General features: G+C 42.6%; 2 protein-coding genes across 2 annotated transcripts in view; both read right to left on the bottom strand.

Moving 5' to 3' along the window:
- Positions 1-14,838, bottom strand: part of ryr2a (ryanodine receptor 2a (cardiac)) — a 118,296-nt gene that overhangs the window by 62,006 nt on the left and 41,452 nt on the right. The window contains exons 30-39 of the mRNA XM_061094463.1: positions 13,049-13,257; positions 7,613-7,789; positions 7,064-7,209; positions 6,863-6,977; positions 6,483-6,643; positions 5,918-6,077; positions 4,718-4,804; positions 3,979-4,110; positions 2,751-2,845; positions 1,726-1,901 (exon numbers count right to left, since the gene is read on the bottom strand). Of these exons, the coding sequence (XP_060950446.1) occupies positions 1,726-1,901; positions 2,751-2,845; positions 3,979-4,110; positions 4,718-4,804; positions 5,918-6,077; positions 6,483-6,643; positions 6,863-6,977; positions 7,064-7,209; positions 7,613-7,789; positions 13,049-13,257 (1,458 nt within the window). The remainder of the gene's footprint in view (positions 1-1,725; positions 1,902-2,750; positions 2,846-3,978; positions 4,111-4,717; positions 4,805-5,917; positions 6,078-6,482; positions 6,644-6,862; positions 6,978-7,063; positions 7,210-7,612; positions 7,790-13,048; positions 13,258-14,838) is intronic.
- On the bottom strand, positions 9,461-10,852 carry LOC133028111 (E3 ubiquitin-protein ligase TRIM39-like). Its single transcript, XM_061095308.1, has one exon. It carries the CDS (start codon positions 10,850-10,852, stop codon positions 9,461-9,463), a length of 1,392 nt encoding a protein of 463 aa, XP_060951291.1.

Below are 14,838 nucleotides of genomic sequence, written 5' to 3'. Positions count from 1 at the left end.
TTAGTACTATTATTATTATAGATGAAGAGAGGACATGAGTGGAGGAATATTTACTTCCACGATCACTCAGGAGACACATTCACTCAGTGACTCAGTCAGTGATTGTACTGACTGAGTCACTGAGTGAATGCAGAATCCCACTGATCAACTAGTGACCTGAGAACGATTGTTCATGGATGATATGCCAGTGAGCTCTGAGCTGAAGACTTTGATTAATATTTGCCATCTTAAACCTTGCCCTATTGTGTACAACATGTTTATTTTTGGTTTTACTTCCTACTTAAAACAAGACATGAGGGTCGAGAGAGAGGCAGGCTTGCGTGACTCAGCGACTGAAAGCTGTGGAGTACGTGACTGGGTCACTCACAGGCAAAGATCCAAGGCATTCTTTCATATTGCCGGGCAGATTCCATCAGGCATTATAAACTACCAGTATGCCACCTTCATTGACTGACTGAAAGCTCAACTGAACGGATTAATGACCAGATCGTGTCAGGAAGTGATTCAGTGTAGGGTGGGCATATATAATAATCTTGCTTCTGCCTGTGGCTTTCCAGTCACCTTATACATAGACGGTTGATGTGTATAATATGAATAATGTTTTCATGACTGAATAAAGAGAAACTGCTACTATTCCTGTACAACAACAACAGCAACAACAACAACAACAACAAAAGTGTACTGCTCCTTTTATACTTTATTTGCCTTCTGCATATGTAGGGATATGTATGGATGGGTCTGGTGAAGCACTACATTTTTCTTCTCGTCAACAAGTCCCATGTGCAGAGCCAAACAAACAGTGAGTGTCTCCTCCTATCAGGTGTAGTGTGTGTATAATAAGCCTGATAGATCTGATTCCTCTGAACCTCAGAGCTCCAGCACGTCAGTGAGTCATACTGTTGCACAGGGTGACATGTTCCCTCATCACCATGAATTCACACACGGTAGAATATTTAGACTCTGTCCCACACACAGAGAATCAAATGAAGGTTAATCCACCACTGAACACTTTGGAAAATACTGAGCCGTTTTTTGAATGAATAGCTCTGTGTTGCATTGAAGAACTGGCAGCTGAAGGTTGATCTGAGGGGATTTATCGTCAGCTCCCGGAGTCCATTACCTTGACCACACTTGGGCCAGAAATGCTGTCAGAGCCATCGAGACAGGTGGCCACGCTGCAGCTCACAGCTCCGTGGGAAGAACAGATGGACGAGGCCACAGAGAGGAATCAAGCCAAATTTGAAGACGTGGTGGAGGATTGCTTAAATTGAGGGTGGATTCACAATGCCAGACCATAGAAGTGAGATAAAGACTCTCAGGTGCTCATTGAAAGAAGGTCATCTCTGTGGAGAAGGCCTCAAGCAGGTAAAGCGGTTCAATCCCAGTCTCCACCAGCCTGCGTGTTGAAGTGTGCTTGGCGGCCGGACGGCTGTTTCATTTGAGAGCGTATGAATGTGCGATAGAGAAAGTGCTGCACATAGATGCACTGTACAAATATGTGTAGGTGAATTGGTGAATGGCAAAACTGTACTGCAAAGCTCTTTGACCTTTAGACCATTTACCTTGGCAAGACCCGAACCATCCTTTGACCTCGGGGTAAATCACTGATGATGTGTCTGAGTGCATCAGGAGATCAAGGGCAAGCTCTGACTATTTTCTGGCTTCTAGCATTTTCCTAGGTCAGCCTCTATAAGTGATAGTATTCCTCTGTGCTGGGTGTATTACCTGGCATGTACTTATTCTCTATAGCCTGCAGGAGCTGTGCTTCGTCCACATGAGAGCAGAGGGCATGTGCCACCCGGTTGTTTCCCAGAGCACAGATTGCAGAGTACAGTCTGAGGGTATGGTAGTGAAACTTTAATAAGTCCCTCTGCTCGGACAGCTCCAGGATATCCATCGATCTGTACAACAGGGAGAGAGAGAGAGACAGAGAGAGAGAGAGAGAGAGAGAGAGAGAGAGAGAGAGAGAGAGAGAGAGAGAGAGAGAGAGAGAGAGAGAGAGAGACAGAGAGAGAGATAGAGAGACAGAGAGAGAGAGAGAGAGAGACGGCATGATAAATTAGATAGCAGGAGGAAGAAAGTGTGTGTGTATGTGTCTGTGTGCACTTGAACAGATATCGTTGTGAGGACCATTTTAAGCCTAGACAGAGGGAGGACATTTTGGGAAAAGTGAGGTGTTTTTGGCTGGTCCTCCCTTTTTGACCTATTTTTAAAGTACTGTTTCAGCTGTTGTGTTAATTGTGATGGTTGGGGTTAGGGTAAGGGACTAAATGCATTATGCCTCACTACAGCTGCTTTCAGACTTGCACTGAACTCCTAAGATCCTCAGGACATTCTTCTGAGGATCTGTATGTGTGAACACAAATGTCCGGGTGAGAGCCTCTGGACGTTTAGCGGCGTTTCTTTGGCTCGTCCTCTAGTAGAAGGTTCCGATGTGAGAAAACAGCAGGCGATCCCCCTCTGGATTCACTGCGAGCGAGGGGCGTATTGATGACATTTCTAACACGTGATAGATGCAAAAGAAAAAAAATCTCCTGATGAAAATCGATACCATACACATAGAGGACACCAATGAAGATGTCAAGAGAGCTATTGAGCGAGGGGGCGTATTGGTGATAAGGGCTGACACCAGTGTTGATGTGCTTTAAATTAAACCAGTATCTCCTGTTGCGCTGTTCATGTCCGGACATCCTCCGGAGGTCATGTCTGTTCAAGGTTTTGTGTGTGTGTGTGAACTGTGGGTACTCCACCTGTTCTCCTCGGGTATGTGCAGTGACATGAACTGCATTGGTTCTTTACACTGGACCAACCAGCCATGTCTGTCGTTGACTCTGGATGCTGACACCTGGAGAGATTAACTGTAAGCACTTCACAGGCAGCATACGTAACATTTTATTTTATAACAAGTTATTCTGGCCAGCACCATTTGTCTCAGGATAACCCCAATGTGAGACCCCATGCATACCGTATGTGACAGGCGAGAGATTTCTTTAGTTTTTCTAATTATGCCCAAATCCTTCACATCCCTTTTCTTGTCCCTCACTTCATCCTTCTTGGTACTGGTACTATTAGTTGTGTTTTTGTGTCTTTTACTCCCATCATTCTGCACTGTTGCGACTAAGTTGTAATAATAAAGGTGGATTTCTGTTGTTGATTTAAGTTCACAAAGCTTATTGTGAACATATAAACTAAGCTCATAAACTAAGTTTATTGACTTATGATACATTGATCTATCTAACAATTCCAGAAGTGTCTGTCTGTCTGTGGAAAACATACTGTATCTGAAGAACTGTTCTTCTTAGGGGTTTCTCAATTGGCATGTGCATTGTTAAGGGTCCAAGGAGGTGCAGTGTAAAATTTAGTGTGACTTGGACATGGGATATATTCTGTTTTGATCAACTTTTTATTCAACAAAGTTACACAAATAAAAAACAAATTACAAAACTTTTAAAAAATGACCGTTGTGGCCGTTCTAGTCTTGCCAAACAGCGCCTTCACAACAAGGGCAATGACTACTGATTCTCCAGTTTGTGCGTCCTGAGCTTCCCTGAACATTGGATAAACAGGTGAACAGTTGTTTGTGGAGCTGTGTTGTGTTGTGTCAGGGTTTGGTGCATTGACTCCAGCAGCCGGTCTTTACTTGCTGCTGCTAAATAACTGACGGTCACTTGTGAATTTTGAGAAAGAAAGCTGCAACGTGCATAACTGCAGGCAAAGCAAACAGCCCATTTACTAAAGGCACTGCACTAGTTGCGAGATGAGGCATTTATTTTTCTGTCCTGAGCTTCGAGAGCTTGAGTAAATATGCTAAACACATTTTCATTTCACTGTTTCACCATGTGCTGGCATTTGCAATTTAATCTTCCTTATTATACAAGTCTCAGCTTTTTTTGCTTCAACACTTGGTGTGTTGCTGTGAGGATAGAAAGCATATGAAAAGCATCATCACACTCAAAACAGTAAAAAGCCAGCTGTTACCTTGAGGAAGTGGTTGGGCACACGACTCCATAAAACAGGGGTGAGAAACTGGACGTGAAGCCGAGGAGGACACTGAGGAACTGCGTTCTTCTTCTCACTCTTGAACAGACCCGCTGACAGAGGCATCACATTCTGACAGGACACACAGACACGTTACAGCAACACAGAGGATGAGGCTCGGAATCCATTCTGGATCTTCTTTGTGAAACCCCATTTAAAGTTCTGTTATGGTTGAGATTCATATTCCAGAGGAGGACTGCTTCTTCCAGGCAGTGTGCTGACCTGTGATGTCATGGTCCTCCTTTTGTCTGATAACTCTCATCCCTGATGTATTTGGGTTTGAGTCCCGTGTGTGTCCCTTTGTTGACCTAAATGAATCAAAACTAAGCTCAGTGCTGGATTGCTGACTAGTGAGGAAAATTGGTCCTCCACTCATGTGACAGGCTTTTATTATGAAGAAGCAGCAGTACAGGCAGGGTCCCTTTGTCACTGAGGTCAGCAGACTCCCTTCTCAGCAAGACACGGAGAGTTTTTGGCAGATCAACGGGACCGCAGTGTGAAAAGAAGTGAGACATTTGAAAATAACCCTCAGAACTGTAAAGTTCCAACCCTCTGCTGAGAGTGCACCTCAACCTCTGTCAGCTTTAGAGGACAGTTACAACAATACACCAGTTTATTTTGGTGATGCAAGAGTATGGGTGGGTGTGTGTGTGTGTGTGTGTGTGTGTGTCCTCCTTACCTTTATTCGCCCAAGTTCAAACTGGAAGACATTGGGGCTGGTGGCCTTGGCAAAGACTGCAGGGAACAGCTTAGTGCTGGGCTCCACCTGCGGAGACAGTGCTTAGTTGCGATTGATGCCTTTTCAGTTTTTCTTTTCTCTCTATGTTTTTTATGGATGTAAAAGATCTGCAAAGTCTGTGGTAAAGGGGGTTACTCTCCCCCAAAGAAAACAATGCTCCTGAGGCTCCTGAAAAGCCTCATTACTAGTCCAGTCAATACTACTGTTGGGTGTTGTGATGTAATGTGACATCCAGGGAGCCAAGCACAGCTCTACTAAGTCTGCTTTCATTTGGGTCTTTTCAAGGATGCTAAAAACGTTATTTTCAACAGTTTTTAGCGGCTCTGTCCGTAATGTTCTGCTTCTCTCTGTGTCTCTATCATTCACGCTGTGCACTGCCAACCGCATTGAGTCAAACTGAGCACAGCCCGCCATCTACTCGGGTTCTCCATACATGTGTACGTTTCTTAACTCTTTTGTTTTTACCCAGTCTGAGTTTACACATGGCACTGTGTGTGTGGGTTTTGTGTGTGTGTGTGTGTTTGTGTGTGTGTGTGTGTGTGTGTGTGTGTGTGTGTGTGTGTGTGTGTGTGTGTCAGCGCGAGAGACGAGCTGAGTTATGACTGAACGTTCAGCTATGAAAAAAGATTAGATTCGTTTGAGAAAAGTATTGATCATTATGTGATGATCAGTGTTGATATTGTGGTGTCATTTAAAACATATCAACTTTAAACTGTGGCGGGTCAGAGCCGTCAGCTAAGTCTGTGAGAGAGAGAGAGACTTGAGTTCTGGGACTATCGTACAGAAGCTATGGGACAAATGCGAAGTTGCTTCCACTGTACTAGAATTAGAATTAGAGGCGGAGACGGCACAACATTTGACAGAAAAAACCCTGCAGAGGCTGAAGAGAGGAGCTGTACAATGTGTTATTCTTTCTTTAATATTTCCTGGAGAATAGAAAGTGGTTTTAAAATAGCTGGAATCAGATAGTTATAGTGCGAGAGTCTGAGGTTGGGAGCAAATAAAATACATAAAAACAAAGAGAAAGAGGAGGCAGGAAGGAAGGAGGTTAAAGGAGATACAGATGGTTGGATGAAAAAAATCTAAGAAAGAAGAAGGTAAATAAATCAATGAAACAGCAACAGTGGAAAACCTTTTTACCTGATAATAAGTGGTGAGTTCTTTGCCGTTGGCAGTGAAGGTCAGGAGACCATTTGTTGTGTCGACTAGACAGCCAATCTCTAAACCGTTGTTGTTCCTCCCCTGACCAGGACTGCTGCTCTCTCCGGCCCAGACCATGTAACAGTTACTGCGCTTTATACTGGACAACACATAACCACACCATGTAACATTGTAACATTAGGTCTCAGGATTTCACACAGCAGCATTTGCTTCATAAGGAATTTCAAGACTGCAACACAAAGTGCTGATCTTTCTTATTTTTAATTGGGAAGGGAAAGGGGGCGGGGATGTAAAGGATTAATGAGCTCTAGTAATTTAACGTCTGCATCAACAGCAAAATGGAGAGACATTAAAATGACTTGTGGCTCAAATAACTATTTCCGCACAGTCTGGCAGGACAATTCCAGTAAACACGAGATATGATGATGATGTTTTATATGTTGGCAGATAAATACCAGAGGATCCTACAGATTGTAATGGTCTAAAGAAGAGCTAGTGATCACGACAAGACATTGAGCTGTGGATTGACTGGAACTGGACACACCTCTCGTGAACCTTGCCTTTCTCGTCTCCCAGCGTAACAGTGACAGTTCGGACCTTGTGCAGCTCGAACCCTGGGTCGTACTGATGGAAGTCGGAGGTGACCCAGCCTACCCACACACTGCTGGGCTCTTGACCAGGGAAGATCCGCACTGAGTAGTAGTACTGCACAGAGAGAAGTGAATTAAATTTAATCGCACCACCCTTGAGTTACTTTCATGAAGTAATACATGATATTAAGAAACGTTTTTAAACATAAAAAATGGAAATAAACCTATGGACACCTGTGAACATTCTAATTCTACCTCTTGGAGAAGGGATCTAGTATCAGTAAGTATGTACTGTATGTGTGTGTTCCATGAATTTATTTTTGTCTGGACCTACAGTGGAGGCTTGCATGAGGAACTCGTAGTCATCTCGGTCATCGGCCATCACTTCCTCTGACAGCCGAGCAGATGACGGGCAGCTGTTGTCTGGTTTGTTCTTCTTCAACATGAACCTGATGAAGAGCAGATCATCTGGTCTGAGTTCAAAAACAGTGATCAAACTACAATGACAGCCGAGTAGACATCCCAGAGAGTTCACCGTTGTTTGAGCTTGGATGGTTTCTCCTGGTTGAAGTCCTTGTGGTTGTTGAATTCGTCTCTCTCGGGTCCGTTGGGACCATTGTGACCATGAGACGACTTCATCAGAACCTCAAAGTCTGATACGGTTTCAAAGTCCTCCAGCTCCTACAGAACAGACAGTGAACACACCACACATCTTCTTCAGCACATAACCAACCCTGCTCTTTGCATTAGTGTGAGCAAAGGGGTTGTAGCTGGAGCACAGGAGATTCAGGAGTTCAAGCGCACAGTTTGGGCACAAACAGAGCAAATCCAAACACAAGCAAGAGCTATCTTAGTGTGAGTGCTGGGTTTTGAGTGAGAGCATTAAGAATCTGAATGTGAAACCAATAACTCCTGCTCTCAAACTGACAGCGATTACAAATACCTTGATAACAACTGTTTTGACACAGCGTCACACATTACAATGGATCATTTGATTCACGTCAGTAGCAGCACTGATAGATAGACTACAATTGAGTGTGTATGTGTGTGTACATGTGTGTGTGTTACACACAGTATCTGTTACCCTCTTGGGTGAGAAGAGGCTGCCATTACTCCGGGATCTGGAGAAGGACTCTGCACACTCTATCGGCATACTCAGTCTGTAGAAGGTGATGTCAGTGTGACTGTTCTGTGAGCCAAATGACCTCTGGGTGACCTTTAGGCATGGACAAATCTCCACTGTTCCATCAATCCTCGACACCTGGAGAGAAAAAGAAAAGTTCATGTGTTGTGTTTCCATTAGTTCCTTCTGTTCCGTACCTAAGAGTTTTTTTTATTCTTTCGATGCTTAAAAGACTAAAGTAGTCAGTCCTGCTTTGACCAACTGAGACAGCGAAGTAAAAAGCAGATAATTACTTTCTTTTACAGACTTCCACTCTTATTTATAAAAGTAACCACTCATACAAAGCGCTGTTGCTACGTATGCATGACATTACACCAATCCTTGCTGCCCTTCACTGGTTACCTGTGAGTTTTAGAATTGATTTTAAGATTTTACAGCTTGTTTTCAAACCTTTGAACAGGGAGGCTTCTACCTATATCTGCAATCTGCCCCCCCCCCCCCCGTGAGCATTAAGACTATCTGATATTCTCCATTAGGGCTCTAACTGATCCAAAAGGGTGACTTGTTACTAGAAGTGAACCGGCTTTTGCTGTTCAGGCCCTTCAGCTGTGGAACTCCGTGCCTGCTATGGAATTCTTTTCTATTGGTTTGGTTGAAACTGTTTGTAATATTTTATGTTGTTACATTTTTTTTACTTGCATCATCTGTTTAGTTGTAAAGCATTTTGTAACTTTGTTTTGAAAGGTGTTGTAGAAACAAAGTTATTATTATTAGTGCCCGAGCACCTCCAGTGGGAGGCCCTATTATATAGAGGGATTATCATTTCCCTTTTGGGTTTTTTTCAGAGCCTCGACATGCTAAAATTCATATCGCCATCTAAGAAAAAGCCCCTCAGTTAGCTTTCACCGATCTTCACAAAAATCGTAGACCAGGTGTATCATGACCAGACAAACAAAAAAGTTCGAGGTGCAATTAGAAAAAAGCAACAGGAAGCCCGCCATTTTGACTTAAGTGGCCATATTGGCCATTTTCCACATTTTTACTTTGATGTACTTGTCCCAGGGCTTTCATCAGATCAACTTCATATGGAGATGCGTGTCATCACAACAAGATGGAGATATAAAATACCTTGAATTTTGCATTATCGTCACACGGTGTGACCATGGCATGGCGTCAAAGTTTGATTACACGCCATCAAAACACGGTTCTGTATCTCGGACATACATGGTGCAATCCACTCCAAATTAGACATGTGACAAAAGAATCCTGGCCTGATGTAAAATAAGGATTTATTGAGTGTTAAATCCTACTTAATGACAGATAATGTTATATTCACTTTGTAACTTAAAAAAGGTCAGAACTCTGTTTCTGTTTCATAGTTTTTATTATTTTTAGCACAATGTTAAAATCACATCACTAGGCTGCTGTTGAATAAACACTTTTATAGACAGAATCATTTTGGCCTTGTCACATCAAATAGACAAATGCTCATATATGTTGGATTATTTCATATGTGAACAGACTTTATGTGATTATACATGAATCATTTCTCATGTGTGAGTTTTAATAAAGTTTGTTGAATGTGAACAATGATCAGCTGTTATTGATGAATGTGTTTTAATGTGGATCTTCATCAGTTTGCTCAACTTCATGGATCCACACAAAATCTAAATGATGGAAAACATTTTCCTTGAAAATAAAAAACAAACCAAATATAAAGATCAGAAAATAATGGAATATTTTTCAACAACATTTAAATGCAACAGATTTCTCTTGAAGAAATAAACATGATGAATAAAATCGTTATCTCTAACTGATCTGATCCCGTGTCCCAGAGATATTCACAGGTAACAGCTTCACTTGGTGATGATGATCTATAGTGTTAAAGTATGGAAACATCTTCTGAGTGAAAGTGTGTGTAAAGGTGTGAATGTGTGTGTTAGTATCAGGATCAGAGAATGACAGTTTTCCTCTGTTCCAGTCCAGTTTCACTCTGATCCTCTGGATCTTCTGCACAGATAGATCAGATGATGCTGATGGTGACCCTGCTACGTATTTTCCTTCATAGAACCTTATTCTCCATGATCCAGATAGTTTGTCTCCCTTCCTCTGGACAGACTCTGCTGACACACCCAGTAACCAGTGTGTACTGTCTCCAACCAGGACGTCCCAGCTGTGAGTCCCTGAGTTAAATCCCTCAGATCCCAGGACTGATGGATAATGAGCAAACCTCTCTGGATTGTCAGGGAGCTTCTGTCTCTTTCCTTGTCTCAAACTGGTCAGATCTTCGGATAGGACAAGACCTTGATAAGCAGAGTTTGGGTCCAGAACCACAGGATTGTAGGAGACCACGTCCTTCATCCTGTTCCAGATGTTGAAGCTCAGGTTGCCCAGATGTTTGGCCTTGTCTATCAGAGCTCCTGAGGCCAGCTGTGGATCATCCAGCAGGGGGCACTGCTGGACTCGTTCCACTGCAGCCTTGTAGTTGAGCAGGAACAAGACGTCTTCAGCTCTCAGCTCGTCCTCTGTGATTCTGATTGTGTCTGAAAGAGCCGTTATGTCTTTGCTCAGAGACTCAATCTTCTCCTTCATCATCTGACACTTCTGCTCCTCTTCATCCCTCAGTGCAGCCATCCTGGCCTCCTCTTCCTCCTCAAGAAACTGATGAAGCTTTTTAAACTGATCCTTGATCTGCTTCTTTGTGAGTCCGGCCTGGACCTTAATGTGTTCTGCTGTTTGTTCAAACTCTACTTTAACACTTGCAAAACACTTTAACTTCTTCTTCAAGGGCTTCAGAGTTTCCTGAAGCTGCTTCTTGTGTCGTTGTGCAGCTTCGTCGATGGGTCTGAATCTGTGGTCGGTGTGTTTTTCTGAATCTCTGCAGATGACACACACTGGCTGCTGATGGTCCAGACAGAATAGTCTGAGTTTCTTTGAGTGCAGACTGCAGAGAGCATGTGAAGAGCTCTGATCTCTCTCCTGTAAGAAGGTCTCACACAGGTTCTTTAACGCCAGGTTAACAGGTGGTTCTGACTTTGATCTTTTTTTCTTACAAACTGGACAATCTTTTATTACTTTGTCTTTCCACCAGCTCTTCAAACAGTCTTTACAGAAGCTGTGGCTACATGACAGAATGACAGGATCTCTGAAGAAATCTTGGCAGACGGGACAGCAGAGATCCTCTTCTAATTTGGAAGCCATTGAGTCTCCAAGTGAAGCTGAAAACAGACAGTCAGTCAGTCACAGCTCCACGAACATCACTGAGGTTTACTTCCCCTCTGAGTCGAGGTGTTTGTTAAACTCACGGTCAGCGTGTGGAGCGTCGGTAGGTTGTAGTTTGACTCTTCTCTCCTGTAGCTGGACTCACTCAGGACGTTTGGTCTAGTTTGGTTTGGTTTGGAAGGTGAATGTTATCGTCTGATTCTAAGCCTGCGTCTCTTCAGGGAACAGATGCTTCCTTGTTTCTCAGGTGTGTCCGGACACAATTGTAAAAAGTAATTCAAGCCTTGGACTTGATATCTGGTCAAAAGTAATTTGGCAGCAACAAGCTCACAAAGACAAGAGACTTGGTTGTAAAATAGCTGCTTGAATATGTTTGTGATCTGCTGAGTGTTCAATGTTCAGAGGTCGTTCTGCTAGAGAGTGAAAGTTAAAGTTGAATACAGGAAGTGCAGGGGGGGAGTCTGTGATGTAACTGCAGAGCTGAAGTCGGATTAAAGAGAAAGAAGCAAAGTGCAAACAAATGGTCACAATGTCAGAAAATTAAAAGATGGTTTTATAAATTCAAATCAGCTCAAGTTTGCTCATTAATTTGTGTGTGAGTGCAGTACAAAAGTATGACATCATCAAATCGTTTTTTTGTTGTGATTATTATACCTTAAGTGTGACACCATTATATGGTGTGACTTGGGCATTCAATAAATGTGGTTGTCAGAAACATATTTAATATGAAAGCCCTGGAACAAGTACATCAAAGTAAAAATGTAGAAAACGGCCAAAATGGCCACTAAAGTCCAAATGGCGGGCATCCTGTTGCTTTTTTCTCATTGCACCGGTATACCTTTTTGTTTGTCTGGTCTTGATACACCTGGGCTACGATTGTTGTGAAGATCGGTGAAAGCTAACTGATGGGCTTTTCCTTAGATGGCGCTGTTGAGCCATTTTGCCACGCCCATTTCAAATTACTCCAGAATACAATTCGTTTTTGGGGTAACGATTTGAGCATGTCTAGGCCCTGAAATACAATAGGGCCAAGCATATGGCACCAGTAAAGCCATCATCATCATATATCACAACATATATCACAGGCTTCTCAGCAGCTACCACAGTTCTGAGACAGCATTGATGTCCAGCTTCCTTTGTTTTTAGTTGTAGCCTTTGATGCTGAGCAAACAACTCAACTCCAGCATTATAAGCATCAAAGGATTCATGGACCATGTCTGTCCGAGATACAGAAGCTCGTGTTTTGATGGCGGGTAATCAGAACTTGACGCCAAGCCACGTGACGAAAAATATATCTTTGAGACTTGTTGTGATGACACTCATCTCAATTTGAAGATGATCTGATGAAGCCTTGGGCGGGCTTCATGTTGCGTTTTTCAAATGTTACTTGAGACTTTTTTGCTTGTCTGGTCATGATACACCTGTGTATCGATCTTTGTGAAGATCGGTCAATGTGAACTCAGGGGCTGCGTTCCAGGGGGCGCTGTTTTCAGTCATTATGCAACGCCTATTTAATATTACTCCAGAATAAAATGATTATGGCAAAATGGCTCAACAGCGCCACCTGGAACACAGCCCCTAGGATTCCCTTCGACCGATCTTCAAAAAAATCGTAGACCAGGTGTATCGTAACCAGTCATACAAAAAATTCTTAAGGAGCATTATGAAAAACGCAACAGGAAGCCAGCCATTTGGCATTTAGGTTCCATTTTGGCCATACTTTGAGGTACTTGTCCCAGGGCTTTCATCAGATCAACTTCAGATTGAGATGAGTGTCATCTCGCTACATCAGAGCCCCTACTTGAACGGATCTCTCAGTCTGTATGTAATAATACTGATGGCGCCACCTACTGGCAACAGGAAGTAGGCTTTGTTTTACAAATATCATTCAATTAACATAACATTTTCACAGTGTGATGTGCTATTTGACTGGGTTGCCCATAGTGAGCAATTAGCAGGCAAGGATCGACATTGCTTGACGGACGCAGAAAGTGAATCGTTTATCCTTGCCGCAGTGCGCAAAGCGCTTGCAACGCGGAGACGTGTGCTTAGTCATCGATCGCTCTCTTCACCGACCACAACCGGCTTCAAAATGCATGTGCTCGGGCCCGTTAGTGCTACAAGGTAGCCCTAGTTATCATAATTACTTTTAAGATTACAGACAACTGTCCTTACCTCTATGTGCTGGTGGTTGGGAGGGACAGGTACAAACTGAGGAAGCCTCTTGCTGAGCCACATTGTCACATCTCGATTCATGTTGACAGCAAACGGCTCGTAGCCTTCCTGCAGGCCGCAGATGGTGAAGTACTTCAGAGTGCTGACGTCTTTACCGAAGTTCATCATCCCCACCTGACACACACCCAGACTGCACACAGGGATAAAACCTGCGACAGACAGAATAAATCAAATTCTGGATTACTTGTGTAAGTCAAAATGCACCTGGCCATCTGCTCAATATATTTAATAAACCACTGTGTTCAGAAAAAGAGAAATGCATATTCAATCGGTGCATCAATTCGGAACCGTGTCAATTCATGCATATTTGTGTAAGAGATAAACTCAAGTAATCCATTTGAACCCGAAATGGATTAACTCACAACAGCGAACTGTTGATTATAAAACTGAACAGAGATTCTCTGAAGTGTTATGAAGCTCTGATTAACATGTTGCACAGCGGTATGCGGACAGAGCTGAGACCCTTCATCTTCAGGAGTGTTCAAGTCTTACAGCAAAGGATTAGAAGGACAGAGATGAGGCTGAGGGGTTTGTGAGCCGCAGTGAACCAACTGAGCTTCAGTGTTAATGAAAAGCATCAGAGAGGCGATGAATACTCTACGTACTCTGTATATCCCACTAAGAATATTCAAACTTTTTTAGATTGTAATGATGCTGTTTCATAATGACGTCAACAAGACATCTTATATGATGATGAATGATTGATCAATCTAAATAAACTGTTTTGTCAATGTAAATTTTATTAGTTGGAAGAGTTAATGTATTACTGGACTTTATGAAATCATTTTCTATGATTATATGGTTCCTTCCATATCATCATACATGATTTTTGGATGTAAATAAACTGTAGGTTTTGCCTATAGGAAAAATTGATTTTTGAACTATGCATGATGTTATTTCTTCATGAAATTACTTATCACATGACATTGTATGATGGGGTATAATTTTCTGATCAATATAAACGAGACAAAGACAGGGACAAAAACCTGTCCTGTCAGTAAGAAGGAGGTGGTCAACCAGAGGGATTCAGACGGGTTGCCATGGTAATCAGTGATGCCAGTGTTACATGGTGTTCAGGCACATACTGATTATATAACTTGCCAACTAATAGACATAAAAGTTTTTTGTAAAAGCTGAGAGTGGTAGCTCTCACAAAACCTATTATCAAAATTGTTTATAAATCTTCTGATGCTGCAATTATAAAGTCAAAGTTTCACCTCTGTGGAGCAGCAGATTAAAACATGACCGACCCTGTATACACTGACTGAGTAGTGACCAGGCCCGACGGGTAATTCGTCCAGCCTTGAGACTGAGTCCCCTCAGTCTCAAGGCTGGGCACACTCTACAGCAGAGTCACATCACAGAGTATCTCATGTTGAGAGGGGAGTTGACTGTGAAGATGAACGAATGTGAAAATGATGAGAATTTGATGTTGAAAGACAATCAAAACATTAGATATTTTGAGCATGTACTGTCTTAACGACAGACAGATCAGTGTTTGAAAGAGAGAGATAGAGAGATAAACCTCTGAATAGTGCTCCACACAACTTCTTAAAGATCTTTAATGTTATTATTAGAAGTGGACCGTCACAGGCTAGGGAATTGAATACAGCACACAACTTCAAATGCAGCAGAAGTGTGATGCTGCCTGCAGTGACATCTAACGTTACGGATCTCACTCAGCAAAAGCTGTACAGACAATGAGCAGACACACGTGTTTCCTTGTAAAA

The sequence above is a fragment of the Limanda limanda genome, chromosome 21, assembly GCF_963576545.1.
Source record: "Limanda limanda chromosome 21, fLimLim1.1, whole genome shotgun sequence".
Lineage (NCBI taxonomy): Eukaryota > Metazoa > Chordata > Actinopteri > Pleuronectiformes > Pleuronectidae > Limanda > Limanda limanda.
This window is presented reverse-complemented; position numbering and strand designations above follow the sequence as displayed.

Excerpts from the sequence above, each read along its gene's own strand:
- LOC133028111 (XM_061095308.1), bottom strand. The coding sequence starts at position 10,852 with ATGGCTTCCAAATTAGAAGAGGATCTCTGCTGTCCCGTCTGCCAAGAT.